The 14,361-nt window shown below is 36.5% G+C and overlaps 2 protein-coding genes across 2 annotated transcripts; both read left to right on the plus strand.

Moving 5' to 3' along the window:
* The first annotated feature begins 278 nt into the window (after nucleotides 1-278).
* acbd7 (acyl-CoA binding domain containing 7) lies at nucleotides 279-3,464 on the plus strand. The gene is made up of 5 exons (XM_084384710.1): nucleotides 279-602; nucleotides 979-1,231; nucleotides 1,841-1,958; nucleotides 2,052-2,114; nucleotides 3,137-3,464. Exons 2-5 carry the CDS (start codon nucleotides 1,220-1,222, stop codon nucleotides 3,208-3,210), a joined length of 267 nt encoding a protein of 88 aa, XP_084240836.1. The 5' UTR covers nucleotides 279-602; nucleotides 979-1,219; the 3' UTR covers nucleotides 3,211-3,464.
* Nucleotides 3,465-4,300: 836 nt separating this feature from the next.
* crot (carnitine O-octanoyltransferase) lies at nucleotides 4,301-13,807 on the plus strand. Its single transcript, XM_084384711.1, has 17 exons — nucleotides 4,301-4,485; nucleotides 4,781-4,918; nucleotides 5,271-5,395; nucleotides 5,525-5,706; nucleotides 5,863-5,987; nucleotides 6,076-6,184; nucleotides 8,438-8,531; nucleotides 8,660-8,785; nucleotides 8,874-8,975; nucleotides 9,643-9,726; nucleotides 9,807-9,914; nucleotides 10,051-10,181; nucleotides 10,269-10,392; nucleotides 11,598-11,676; nucleotides 11,767-11,860; nucleotides 11,951-12,070; nucleotides 12,204-13,807. The coding sequence occupies exons 2-17, from the start codon at nucleotides 4,804-4,806 to the stop codon at nucleotides 12,322-12,324; spliced, it is 1,839 nt and encodes a 612-aa protein (XP_084240837.1). The 5' UTR covers nucleotides 4,301-4,485; nucleotides 4,781-4,803; the 3' UTR covers nucleotides 12,325-13,807.
* The last annotated feature ends 554 nt before the right edge of the window (nucleotides 13,808-14,361 follow it).

Below are 14,361 nucleotides of genomic sequence, written 5' to 3' on the forward strand. Positions count from 1 at the left end.
GGCCAATTATGTCATACATTTTTTTTTGTCATTTTAATGTAATCTGATTAGAAACAAATTTAATGGAATACTATTTAAACACTTTTTCATAGAATTTACTCTGCTAAACAATAGAATAGAAACTATGTAAGGAATGATCCGGTTTTTTAACAAGACAATGCTCCCGCCCAAACTTCAAAGACAACCAGGAAGTGTCTTAAGAACAAGTCCATCTGGATCATCAGGCGTGGTCACTCGTCAGAGTCCAGATTTAAACCCTTTAGTGAATATTTGGTCTCACATTAAACTCAAACAAACTGGGAGACATTTTTCAACTACTCATGTTTGAAGCCATTAACACTGAGTGGAACAACACTTGCTTCTTCCTGTAAACCTGTCTGCAAGTCGGGGAAGGCTATTCCATGCTAAGCTACTTTATCTACAGTATTTGTGAAATTCTTGCTAATTTCCTGACCATTGATTTGTGATTAAAATGGTTAAGACCATTAAAATACTTTTTTTTTTTTTTATCTAAAGTATACTGAACCTGCAAACGGTGATGTCTGTTAAAGAGCCGATCATCTGAAAAGCATCATGCTGTGTACAAATCTGATAAACATCAGGTAAGTTTTCATAAACATCTGACTGTATATGTCTTAGAGACGTATTGCAGATGAGCAAACACTCAAAAAAATACATTTTCCAGATAAAAACACACACATCAAATAGATGTCTCTGAGATGTACGTGCTCTATCAGGGTGGTGGTCAATGAATCATTTTTCCATAATGGTTTCACTAGAGAAACTGAATAAAGTGGAATAAACATTGGGTTTCACCCTTGGAGAGAGGCTGCTTGCTGCAGGGCCATGGGTGGAGTGTGAAGTCTGGCTCCCCCTCTATGAATGTAATGTGGGTGTAATGAATGGAGCTAAAATCATAGGCTAAAATAAACAAACACACCCTAACCCTCCCATGGACTCTATCTCTCCACCCATTAGATCCACAGAGGTGGAGCTGGACTGGGTCGAGCGCAACCCATGACGTGCAGAGAGGTGGAGCTGGATGTCATTTGGCTCTGCAGTAAGAACCACTTGCCATCGGACGTTCCATCAGCCAATCAGCGCTCAGCTTCACACCAGCGCACTGGAGATCCGCGCCGTGTCACTGTCATCGTAAACTATTCATCTTCAGATTCTGCACTAGTTGACGCGCCCAGCCGCACGATACTCGCCTAAGAAAATGACTTTGAAGGTATTTAACAGCACTGTTTTCATTTCATTTCACGTTCCTTGCGTTTGTTGCTATGTAACGCGCGTGAATTCAAGCCCTTTGGATATTCCTTTAAGTCAGCACCTGGTATAATAGGTAGAAAGTTAAAGATTACAAACACTGTAACGTTATTGCTATAATGCTGTATACACAAAAGCTAATGTTATTTTCCTCGTGTTCTCATCTGCAGCGTATTGATGTGCGCTAAGTAATGTATTACGCCGTTTCTTGATGTATTAAAAAGTTGCGCGATGAAGCCTAGACTATCCACAAACAATTATTTTTCCATTTGAAAGTCTTGTAGTTGATAGATATTTCAAGTGGCAACCGATAGCCTGTCTATATGGGCACAAAGATCATTCATGTTGGAAAGCACAACTGTTAGTTCGTTGTGATCCTAAACAATAGGCTGCATAGCTACAGTCTGGGAATAATGCATGATGACTAAGATAGATAGTGCTCATGGGCCATAATGGGTCAGACTATGTGACGTTTTTTTTTTTCAGGTGTAAGCAGATGCACATTAGAGCTTGGTTATTTTATTATAGGATTGCAGGGAAAATAATTAAGTCATGATGTCTGTGACTATAGGCTGAATTTGAGCAATATGCAGAGGATATAAAGAGAGTGAAGACCAGACCTACAGACAAGGAGCTGGGAGATTTGTACGGCCTCTACAAGCAAGCTAGCTTTGGGGACATTAATTGTGGTATGGAAATTGTTGTACAAATATGTCGTTTATACTTCTGAGCTTGACAGTTATATCTAATAATTGCAAATGTGTATGATCTGTGTTGTGCAGATAGACCTGGATTTATCGAACTAACAGCGAAAGCCAAATGGGATGCATGGAATTTAAGGAAAGGTAAGTAATATAGATCCTGCTTTTTTTCCAGTCAACATTTTCATTATTTTCAAGCAGTAAAAGAGATAGTTCACCCGAAAATGAAAATTAGCCCATGATTTACCCACCCTTAAGTCATCCTAGATGTATATGACATTCTTCTTTCAGACGAATACAATCAGAGTTATATAAAAAAATGTCCTGGCTCTTCCAAGCTTTATTATGGCAGTGAATGGCAGTTTCTGTTTTGAAGTCCATCAAAGTGCATCCATTCATGATAAAAGTGCTCCACACGGCTCCGGGGAGTTAATAAAGGCCTTCGAAAGTGAAGCGATGAGTTTGTGTAAGAAAAATATTCATATTTAACACGTTCCTAGCTTCCGGCCAAACGGCCATACGCAGTCTACTTACGCCTAAAGCACAACTTACACAACTTATGACGTCGGAAGTTGCGTAGTGCGTCAGGGCGTAGCATAAATATCAGCAGTACGTCGCATTACTCGCATAAGTTGCACTTTAGACTTAAGTGAAATCCGTATTTTCGTTTGGCCGGAAGCTAGTTATTTTACTTTTTTAAGTTTTAAATATGGATATTTTTCTTACACAAACGCATTGCTTCACTTCAGAAGGCCTTTATCGGAGCCATGCGAAGCACTTTTATGATGGATAGATGCACTTTTATGGACTTCAAAACAGAAACAGCCATTCACTGCCATAATAAAGCTCGGAACAGCCAGGACATTTTTTTATATAACTCCGATTGTATTCGTCTGAAAGAAGAATGCCATTTACACCTTGGATGACTTGAGGGTGAGTAAATCATGGGCTAATTTTCTTTTTTGGGTGAACTATCCCTTTAAGGTTATTTTGCAATAGACAGAATGTCATACTTTGCACAGTTTGCTCAGTAATCACATACACTCCACTTGTTTGTATATATAAATTGTATTCAGATTTTTACTCAGCTAATGTTATATCTGAGACCCTTCAAATGTTTCTGATGACGACTTGATTCATATAGTCTTCACTCTTTTCTCCAACAGGAATGTCTGAAGAAGATGCCATGAATGCCTATATTTCTGTGGCCAAGAAAGTCATTGAAAAGTATGGAATGTGATGGAGAAAATCATCTCCTTATTTTGATATAAAAGTGTAACTATTAAAAAGCTGCAAAATTGAAATAATAAGCTAGTTTTTTATTTTATTTAATCTGTTTTTCTTGTGTAATATAGATTAACAGATAACCTGGTATAATAGTGATACCAGCTGATAATATCTCATTGCCAATTAGAGTGACCTAAAGATGTAGGCATATAATCTTGAGTCATCTGTCCAAAATAGTCATTGAATAAAGCTGTCAAATATCATGGTAATGTTGTCCTCTTTATTTTCAATATCCTTACAAAATCTTTTCATGTATTACTTCATTAGTATTTAGCTGAGTAACTCAGGCTCAAGGACCAGTAGTTGTGCCCTTACACAAAGACCTTCTTTGTCTTCTCAGTCCTCACTGAAGCACAGACATCACAAAACCCCATTTGGATCGAATGCATGCCGAATGCAAGACACTTTTGTAAAGTGTTGCTAAGTCGGAAAATAAGCAGGAATGGCTCTTGACTCTTGAGTGAATCGAACAGTAGTGTTTGCAACAAACCAATACTTTAAGTATCTGTCATTTGAATTACCTGATCCATCCATCAGTCCATCACCACTCAAGTAAAATAAAAATAAGAATAATTTTACACTCCCTTATTCATATATATCAATCAGTGATGTGAAATGACATTTTTGTCTAGATCATTTAAGTTGTTATTTTTCATTTAAGTACATCAAAAATATGACGAACAATTTTAATATTAAAGTTGGTACCTAAATTCAAAAATATCCCGAGATTATAAGAACAATAGAAAACAATTTTATTTTAAAAACAAAGCTTTTTTTTTTCTTTTTCTTTTTGTCAAATTAGTGATATTTGATTTGAATTAATGAATGGCTTGAAATAATGACTAATGTGCACTAATGTGCGTTTATTCGCAGTTATAACACAATTATATCAACATTGTTCGTAGAACATTTTCAAAAACGTCTGAAAAAATTCTTATTTGGCTAAATATGTACACAACCTGTCATTCATTCCTTCGCCGTCACGTTCCTGCAGAACCTGTATTTTGAAATATGTTCAGGCGGTTGGCCATGTTGGTTGATTCATTGTTATTGTTTTTGACTTCACATCTAGTACTTGAGTAATTAGGGCAAAGGTAACGGAACAGATTCTCGGTCTAGTGTTGAATGAACACATCGAGCTTCTTCAGAAAAGTATCAATACTCACCGTTTTACCCGTGCAGCTTCACAATCATTTCTGGATTAATAAAGTATTACTTACTTACTGAGGTAAGTCACTTCGATAATGTTTCCGTTTTCATTATGCGTATTCATCATGACCTACATATGTATTTAAGATTAATTATTTAACTTATATGCCTGATGAAGTGATTTCGGTGATTTAGTCATGCATTACTGCAGTAAATCCAGAGTAAATCCTGCATTAAAAGTCACTGCGTCAAGTGCACGTCCCTAGGGGGAGTAAGTTAACGTAAACAAACTGAATTTGCAGAAGCGTGTTTGTAATATGATTGGGCTTCCTGCCAATGAGCCTTTCTGACTATTGATCTGATTTGATTCGCAGTTGTAATAATCAGTCCAGTAATAATGGATAATCAGATGTTCGAGTCCACTGCAGAGCGGACATTTCAGTTTCAGAGCAGCCTCCCTCCTCTACCTGTGCCCCCTCTACAGGACACACTCCACAAATACCTGCATGCAGGTGAGAGCTCGTTCAACGCCTGCATTCTCATCTGCTGGATATTATATGTAATTACATGGGGATGGGAGTGTTATCAAACTATTTCATTTCACTGGTAACATTTATGACCAAATAGTACTTATGAGTTGTATTTAAGGTGCATACTGCACTGATTTCATGACATGTTAACATTAACATTAAATTTTCATTTTTAAAATGAATTAACATAAATAATAAATAAAATAAATAATAAATTGAAAAAAAAATTTGGTCATTTCCTTTGTAAAATACATATGTTCATCTCACTGGGAAAAATGCAGAATTAAATTAGATATTATTATTATTATTATTATTATTATTATTATTTCTCCAGTAAAACCTTTTGCGTCTGAGGAGGAGTTTGGAGCCACAGAGGCCATTGTGAAACGCTTTGAGGAGGGTATCGGACAACAGCTGCACCACAAGCTTCTGCAGAGAGCCAAGAGCAGGCGCAACTGGGTACACACATTTTTTGTATTGCTCTGTTTGAGCCACACTAATGAATCACTTACATAACTAATTCATGACGTGTATTTTCATGTGTGTAGCTTATAGATTTATTTTAACCTGGTGTTTTTCCTTCTTCAGCTCGAGGACTGGTGGCTGGACACAGCATATCTAGAGGTACGCATCCCCTCTCAGCTGAATGTGAATTTTGGGGGACCTACAGCCTACCTGGAGCACTGCTGGCCTGTATGTGAGGGCACACAGCTGGAGAGGTCCAGCATAAATTTGTGGTTCATCCTCCAGTACTGGGACCTTATCCGCACGTATGTGATCACTTATGTAAACAAAGAAACAGCCGATGTAGAAATTGATTTTCACAAGTGTCTAATCGCTGTATATTTCTGATTGCGAATGGCTTGTTTTTGTCTGCATCATGTAAGTAATATGGATATTTGTTTGTATTTGCTGATATTGATCAGAGAGAGGCTGGCTGTTCATAAAGCAGGAACGATACCCTTTGACATGGATCAGTTCCGCATGCTCTTCTGCACCTGCAAAGTGCCTGGCATCACTAAAGACACCATCCTTAACTTCTTCAAAACAGGTCAGGCATATGCATGCTTGTTCGTGTGCATACATGTGTCCATCCATATGTTACATGATGCTGCATGTGTGATCTCTGCGTGTTGTAGAGAGCGAAGGACCCTGCCCTTCTCACATGATAGTGATGTGTCGTGGGAGGGTGTTCACAATCGATGCTCTTTGTGATGGCCGTATCCTCACCCCTCCAGAGCTGTTGAGGTATGGAGCCAAGCATCCTTGTCGTCATTGATTCAGTGGTGTTGTTTTTCTGTGTAATCTGTCTTAATATATGTCTTCAAACATTTTAGACATTTTAATTAGTTTATAAAACAATAGGCAGTATACTATTCTACGATAAATGTTTCACATAGTAGTACACTACGTCATTGTCATGTGACCACGTGTTAAATTCAGCCAGTTCTGTTCATTTAACATTTTAGAAATTAAAATGGTGAATTTTGCATTTTCAACCAAATTTGCATTTTCAATATGACATTGGACGGTCTGATGAAATAATGATATTAAAAACTAGGATCATGCAGTAGCCTCTGTGGCAAATATTGATATTCCGTTATCAAATATACCGTTACTCAGCAAGGATGCATTAAATTAAGACATTTATAACATTTATGTTACAAAAGATTTCTATTTAAAATAAATGCTGTTCTTTTGAACTTTTTATTCTTAAAATAATCCTTATAAATATGTATCATGGCTTGCACAAAAAGGTCCAATGACAGTTTCCTATAAGCGGGTGAAGGTTTCCTGCGCGTTCTGTCTTTTCAGTGTGGCAAAGTATTTTAATTCCAATTTACTTTTATCTGACTCTATTTTATCGCGACCTCGAATTTAGGTTGGAATGCCATTTGGTTATTAGTCATTAATATGTTACTTTATATAGACAGTTGATTATTCTATTTAACTCTTTACTTTATATTTTACCAGTTCATTAGGAATCTATGTCGCACAGAGAGTTTAACGCGGGTCTCACAATCACAAACTCGTCAGTTTTGGTCACTAGACAGAGGTCGTTGACTAATACCTTAGATGGTCGCATTCACGCTTACTCTATCTAAGATACTTTATTTAGTCCCCATAGATCTGTATACACTTGAATTAAAGCAACACTATCTCTAGTCAGAGGTCATGACCACTACTACAGATATTAACCGATCAATATTACTTCTCTTATAGTAGCTTTGGTTTGGGCATGCCATGGTCTCCCATGTACACTTAGCTAGAGTATCATTACATTAAACAGAGTTAAGACTCACCCTATTTAGGTTGGTCGAGCAGCAGTTTGCTGTCCCTTTTTAGCATTTACAGTCTAAATACACTTGATCTAGTGCCAAGTATTAGCCAGAGCTCTGAAATCAGAGTTGCTGTGCCCTATGCTCCACTCAAAACTGGACTTTAGTCCATTATTAAGCTGACAGAGATTTGCGGACACATCAGCCTTCACTTAATCTACTTGAGAAAATAATTTCAGAGTAAGTCAGAATAAATGACTCATGTAACAATTTATTGTTAGTCAAATAAATGTATCATGCCAATTAAATACTCCATTCAAAGATAATCAATACAAAACATCAAATGCTCTGGTATGAAGAGTAAAAGATGCATACCTGACATTAGAAAAAATACATAAGGCTGAGTTTCTCAGGACATTCAGCATTACGGGCTGATCTGACCACCCTGAGCCTCCTGCAAGATCTCCTTAAATACCAGACCAAGACAGAAATCTTCTTCAGATTGAGACGTCAGCTAACAATGGGAATTTGCAATAATTAAATCTTCAGAGTTTACACCTTTTGAGGACAGAAAGTCATTTGCATGAAAGACCCACCCTCCTCTGTAAGCAAGATATCTCTAAAATCTTAAAAACGTTATTGCCTTTTTGGTAGACCTTTGTACCAGTCGCATTTCAAATGATACCAAACATGTATAGTTCCTTATTGTAACATTGCATAGACTTTGAGTGAGTTTTCGGTGAGGGAGAGAAGAGGGGGAACAGAGGGCGATGAGGAGACTGTAAGGGTGTGGTGCGTCTCGCATGGTGTTGCTACTTATGCAGGAGAGTGTTCAAATGTTAATTCTCAGGAGAGTCCTTTGTTTCGTCGAGGAGTTGTCGTTTCTCAGTCCAGACTTTCTGCCATCCGCCTTACAATAATAATATGAAATTTTTCTTGAGCACCAATCAGCTTATTCGAATGATTTCAGAAGGAGCATGTGACACCGAAGACTGGAAAATCCAACTTTACCATCACAGGAATAAATTACATTTTAAAATGTATTGTGATATATATTTAAAAAACACAATTGTAATGATATTTCCCAAATTAACTGTTTTTACAGTATTTTCATTGATCAAATAAATGCAGCCTTGGTGAGCAAAAACATTATACAACCTTTACACAGTAAGCATACTATAAACTGCTGAAATAGTAAAGTAGTGTGCTATTCCACATGTAGGCAGCTCACTTACATTAAAGAATGCTGTGATGGAGAGCCTGAGGGGGACGGAGTGAGCGCTCTCACCACTGAGGAAAGGACCCGCTGGGCAAAGGTACAGTAAGACAAATGAACTACACCTGACGTTCTTCAGCAGAGTTCCATTAACAGTTTCTAAATCTCTGCTTGAAATCTACAAGTATATTCCAGGCTTATCATTATTTCCCTCGTCTGTCTCCTCAGGCTCGGGAGTATCTGATCTCCATTGATCCTGTGAATAAGACCATACTAGAAACCATTCAGAGTTCTTTATTTGTGCTGGCACTAGATGATGCCAAGCCCTACGCCACCCCTGAAAACTACACACAGGTTGAGCACAATACGTACATAAATGTCACTCAGATTTTGTATTTGTTCCAGGTATGGAATTATGATTTCTCTCTCTCTTTTATGATAGTTGACCCAGCTGGCATTGACTGGTGACCCCACGATCCGCTGGGGTGATAAATCTTACAATCTGATCTGCTACTCTAATGGGACCTTCGCTTCTAACTGTGATGTAAATACAATCATTGATTATGGCAGCATTTTTATAGTTTATGTATATTTTTACATACATATTTAGCAAGGATGCATTAAATTGAGCAAAAGTGTCAGTAAAGACTTTTACATTGTTACAAAAATATCTATTTTAAATAAATGCTTTTTTTTTTATCAAAGAATACTGACTCGGATATATAAAGCAGCTAATTATATAATAATAATAATAATAATAAATGTTTCTTGAGCACCATCAGCATATTAGAATGATTTCTGAAGGATCATGTGACACTGAAGACTGGAGTAATGATGCTGAAAAATCAGCTTTACCATCACATGAATAAATTACATTTTAAACTTGTATTTTAAATTGTAATAATATTTCACTATATTACTGTGTTTTTTATCAAATAAAGGCAGTCTTGGTGAGCACAAGAGACTTTCAAAATCATTTGGAAAATCTTGTTGACCCTAAAAAGTGGTGTATTTTGATTAATAGGATCAGAAAACACATACTTTTCTAATCATTTTTTTGTCGGAATAAAGCCTTAATGTTACCAGTAATCAGATTATTGCAGTGACAGTCCATGTCTATGTTTATCACATGTCTATGATATAAATACATAATTTGAATACTAATCACATATTTTTTGGTCATCATTATGTTTGTATTTGTTTGTTTAAAGCATGCGCCATATGATGCCATGGTTTTGGTGTCTAATGGACACTACGTAGATCAAAAACTGAGGGCCTGTGGTGGAGTATGGAAGGTAGGACCACTTTTATGTATATTTGTGTATATCATTTTATGTGCACGACTGTCATGTTGAAGTCATCAATTGACTCCCAGGGTTCAGAGGTTGTGCGAGAGATCCCTGTGCCAGAGGAACTCATTTTCACCGTGGATGAACGGGTGAGGAGAGACATCGCCTTGGCTAAAGAACAGTACAACAAAAGTGTAAGTAACACACACACACGGTACTCTTCTACACACTATTAACCAATCATTGTTATACAATCACATTGATGCAAACAAAATATCGTTTTTTAGTAAACATCATGAAACGCTCATCTAATTGTGTCTGTATCAACAGTGTCAAGACTTGCAGGTTGTCAGTTACGCCTTTACCTCCTTTGGAAAAGCAGCCATAAAGAAGAGGAAGCTTCACCCTGACACATTTGTACAGTTGGCTCTTCAGTTAGCATATTACAGGCTACACGGAAAGTAAGTGTGTTAGATTACTACACGATCGAGTAATCAAGACGTTCCAGTCCTTGCTAAGTTTGACATCTTTCTCTCTGTCACTCTCAGGCCTGGTAGTTGTTATGAGACGGCCACCACACGCCGTTTCTTCCATGGACGCACAGAAACCATGAGGCCCTGCACTGTGGAGGCCCAGCACTGGTGCAGAACCATGTTGAACCCTACAGCCACTGTGAGTGCCCTGTGTGAAAGAAATACAGAGTTAGTTCAGCCCCAAAAATGAAAATTCGGCCATCGTTTATTCATCCTCATGTTGTTCCAAACCTGTGTGACCCATCTTTTTCCTTACAGTGAAAGTAAAGAGACACTGTAAAAAAGTATCATAAAAATATTTGCGAAAAATAAATAATGTCTTTTTTCAAGCTTGACAGCCCTCATCATCTTTCAATTTAATTGTTTGGAAATGAGCAGCTCAGACATTTAGCTAAATTTCTCCTTTTGTGTTTCACAGAGGAAAGAAAGTCACATAGGTTTGGGATAACATTAGAAATTTCATTGTAGGGGTTAACTGTGTATATAGGTTTCCTCTGGTATATTTGCCTTCATTTTTTTTTTTTTTTTTTTTTTTACAGAAACTACAATATAATAATACGTAATAATAATAATTAAAATAAAAAATAAGTTTCAGAATTCCAGAAGTTTTAAAACCTGAATTTTCTTCAGGGATCCCACTCTTCTCCAATAAATTAGTAGTAACCCATACAACTCTTTCAGTCATTCATGATGGGTAACACTTTATTTTGATAGTCCACTTTTCTACTAACTATAAGTAATTTTGCAACTACATGTCAATTAGCTATTTGTAGAGTATTAGTAGACTGTCTGCTTAATATCTGCTAAGTCCCCCAACAGACATTCTACTGACTATAAGTGACTTTGCAAGTACGTCAACTTTTTCTACAAAAACGAACCCTAACCTAACAGTCTACTACAATCTACTGATACTCTAATGAGAGTTAGTTGACATGTCGTAGTAGAGTTATGTATAGTTAGTAGAATGTCTGAAGTGGACCATCGAAAAATTATTTTTCCTGATTTTTTCCTACATACATTTTAGTACTTTGCTTAAGTAGAAACATTTCTATTTTTTAAAATTCCAAATTTACATGACTTTTTCAGATCTAGAAATCATACTTTTAGAATTAGGATACCTCATATATCCAGGTTTTCCAAGACTGTGGGAACCTTGGTCCTTGTGTAAAATGTGTTTGTTGAGGGGGTGAACACATTTTTAGCTTATTTTAATACTTGTTTTCTCTTATTTTAAATCAATCCCTTGGAAGTGTGCTGAGGCCCCCTAGTGGGAACCCCTGCATTCTAGACATTTAAATCCTTTCAGTTTGTTTTGATGGCTTTTTTGTGGTCTTTTTAATGCAGACTGAAGAGAAAAGACAAGCTTTAAATGCAGCCTTCAGCAAACACAACAAACTGATGGGAGAGGCACAGGATGGAAAAGGTTTGTGTGTGCCAGTGTGATAATATTTACATTGGGTAATAGATAATATATGGCAGGGACAAATGTTTGAATGATCTTTGCACATTTCAGGCTTTGACAGACACCTCCTGGGCTTGTACCTGATTGCTAAAGAGGAGGGTCTTCCTGTGCCTGAACTCTACTCAGATCCACTCTATTCTAAAAGGTCTGGCCCAACACTCTCATTCCAATGGTTCATTTTCAGTGTATGGATTTATTTCTATTGCAGTATAATGTAAAATTCTCTGTTTTACAGTGGAGGAGGGGGGAGTTTTGTGCTTTCTACTAGTCTAGTGGGCTATACTACTGTACTGGGAGCGGTTGCACCCATGGTTCCCCACGGTTATGGGTTTTTCTACCGCATCCGTGATGACAGGTCGGTTCATATCAGTTATTGTAATTTTTTATTATTTAATATATTATAATTTCTATCAAGAAATTGTATTATTATTTTTATATTATATTAAAAAAAAAATTATTATTATTTTTTTCTTCTCATCCTATTGTAGAATTGTTGCATCCTGCACTGCTTGGAAGTCTAGTCCAGAGACAGATGCTGAAACCCTGTTTCAGAACCTCTGCACCTCTTTCCATGACATCATGCACGTCACTACTCTGTCCCAACTGTAAAGTAGAGCATTCTGGGAAGTTTCGTCTAACCTCACTTCCTTTAGTTATGCCTCTGGAGAGGAAGCAAAGCTCTTCAGGGCTAATATGATCCCATGCATGACTTTCCCTTTAGACTAATCTATATGTAAAGGGTTTTCACATGCTTCCTTTTTTCGGTCATATTGAGAATTTATACTGTCGAATTTATACTTCCAGGAAGTTACTAGACATTTTCAGAAATAATCTGGAATAGTTTTAGTACAGCAGGTGCTTTAAACTCTCACGTGCCTTCAGTTAGTCATCTCTGAATGACTTAAATCAGGAAATCCTGCTCTGAGGTGCTGCATGATTTCTAACTGACCGTTTATGCTACATTAGCAGTATTGCTTCCTGTTAAATGTCGACCTGTGAAACTGTAGAATGTCACAGGATGCTTATGCATCTTAAAGGGTTAGTTCACCCAAAAATGAAGTTGTTCCCTTTCATCTGTTGAACACAAAAATATATATATTGAAGAATGCTGTTAATCAAATTGCTGACATGTAGCCATAGAATTTTTTTTTTTTAAATGGTTACCGTCAATTGTTTGGTGACAGATGAAGGAATCTCATACAGGTTTGGAACAACTTGAGGGTAAATTGAAGAGTAATTGATGACAGAATTAAACATTTTGGGTGAACTATCCCTTTAAGTCCACTATATAGAGGCTTTAACCCAACGCAGTTGAATTTTTAAGCTGATCTTTATTCTCTAGTGACTCACAGGCAATAATAAACAGCCCTCAAGTTTGGAACTCGATCCTGACCTCGTATTCACCTCTTACATGCACTATAGATATACGGGTTGATTTCATATTTTTAGTGCACAATCAATGCAACAGCACAAATATAATGCAGACATATAATTCCTCTTTACATTTCTTAATTTTAAGATTTTCTTAACTATCGTGTGGCTTTTCAAACTTTAAGGCTAATTCGATATAAATGAATGTTTTCATATTGAAGATATACATGCTGATGTAAAAATGTCTTGCCGTTTGTTAAAAATTGTAGATTTGATTAAGAAACATTGAATAAATGTTCCTGAAAGTTGTCGTTTCAGTTGGTTCAGATATTACAGGCCTTTCCCTTTCAACCTCAACCTTTTCCACTTGTTATTTTGAATTGCAAATTTTGTCATGCATGTAAATTTGAATGTGAAGTGCCCTCAAGTTTACCGAGAACACAGGTTGGCTTGTCACTCATTGCACACTCAATTACATGCAAAGATATTGCAGACATTACCACTGATTAAGTATTCACAAGGTGTGAAAATCTGTATTTGTGTATGAATTTTAGTTGACCAAACTATCTTTATCACTCATGGCCTTAAACATGCCTGGTTGTTTTCCATTCTTGAATTCCTGAGACTGGCGCCTCTGATATGTGCATTGATTGTAAATATTTGACAGTTTCCAGCTCTCTAATTGCTTGTCTAATGCATAAAGTTATTTTGTGTAAATAATGATAGTCTTTTAGTCCTCATTTCCAAAGAGTCTCAGTGTGAAAGCACATTGTTTTCTGGCGGGTCATTGACTCCAGCTGAACTTTGCTTCATATTTGTATGCAGCAAATCTTTAAACCAGTGTCTTTGTGAAGAATTTTAATTTTATGGAAAGACAAGTTAAACCCTAATAAAATAAAACCCTAATAAAAATTATTAAACCCTAAATTATCAAAATCTAGCTTGCCATATGGAATCCTTTCACTATGGCATTAAACCAGCGGTGAATGTGATTAAGGTTTGGAAACATTTATACAACTTAGCATGACGATTATTCACCATTCTATGTTTCATATTTTAAACTTTTTTTGACCTTGTAATCAAAACGTTGGAACTGGATCTTCCAGTGAAGCGACATTTGATGTATTCTCTCGTGATGTCTAAAATATACAGAAGAAACATACAGAAATGTGCAGAAGGAAAGATCTGTCGCTACTCATTTACAAAAAAAATATATATATATATATATATATATATAAAACTTTTTTTATCCTATAAGAAGATATACACATAAAC

The sequence above is a fragment of the Rutilus rutilus genome (genome assembly GCF_951802725.1).
Source record: "Rutilus rutilus genome assembly, chromosome: 17".
Classification (NCBI taxonomy): domain Eukaryota; kingdom Metazoa; phylum Chordata; class Actinopteri; order Cypriniformes; family Leuciscidae; genus Rutilus; species Rutilus rutilus.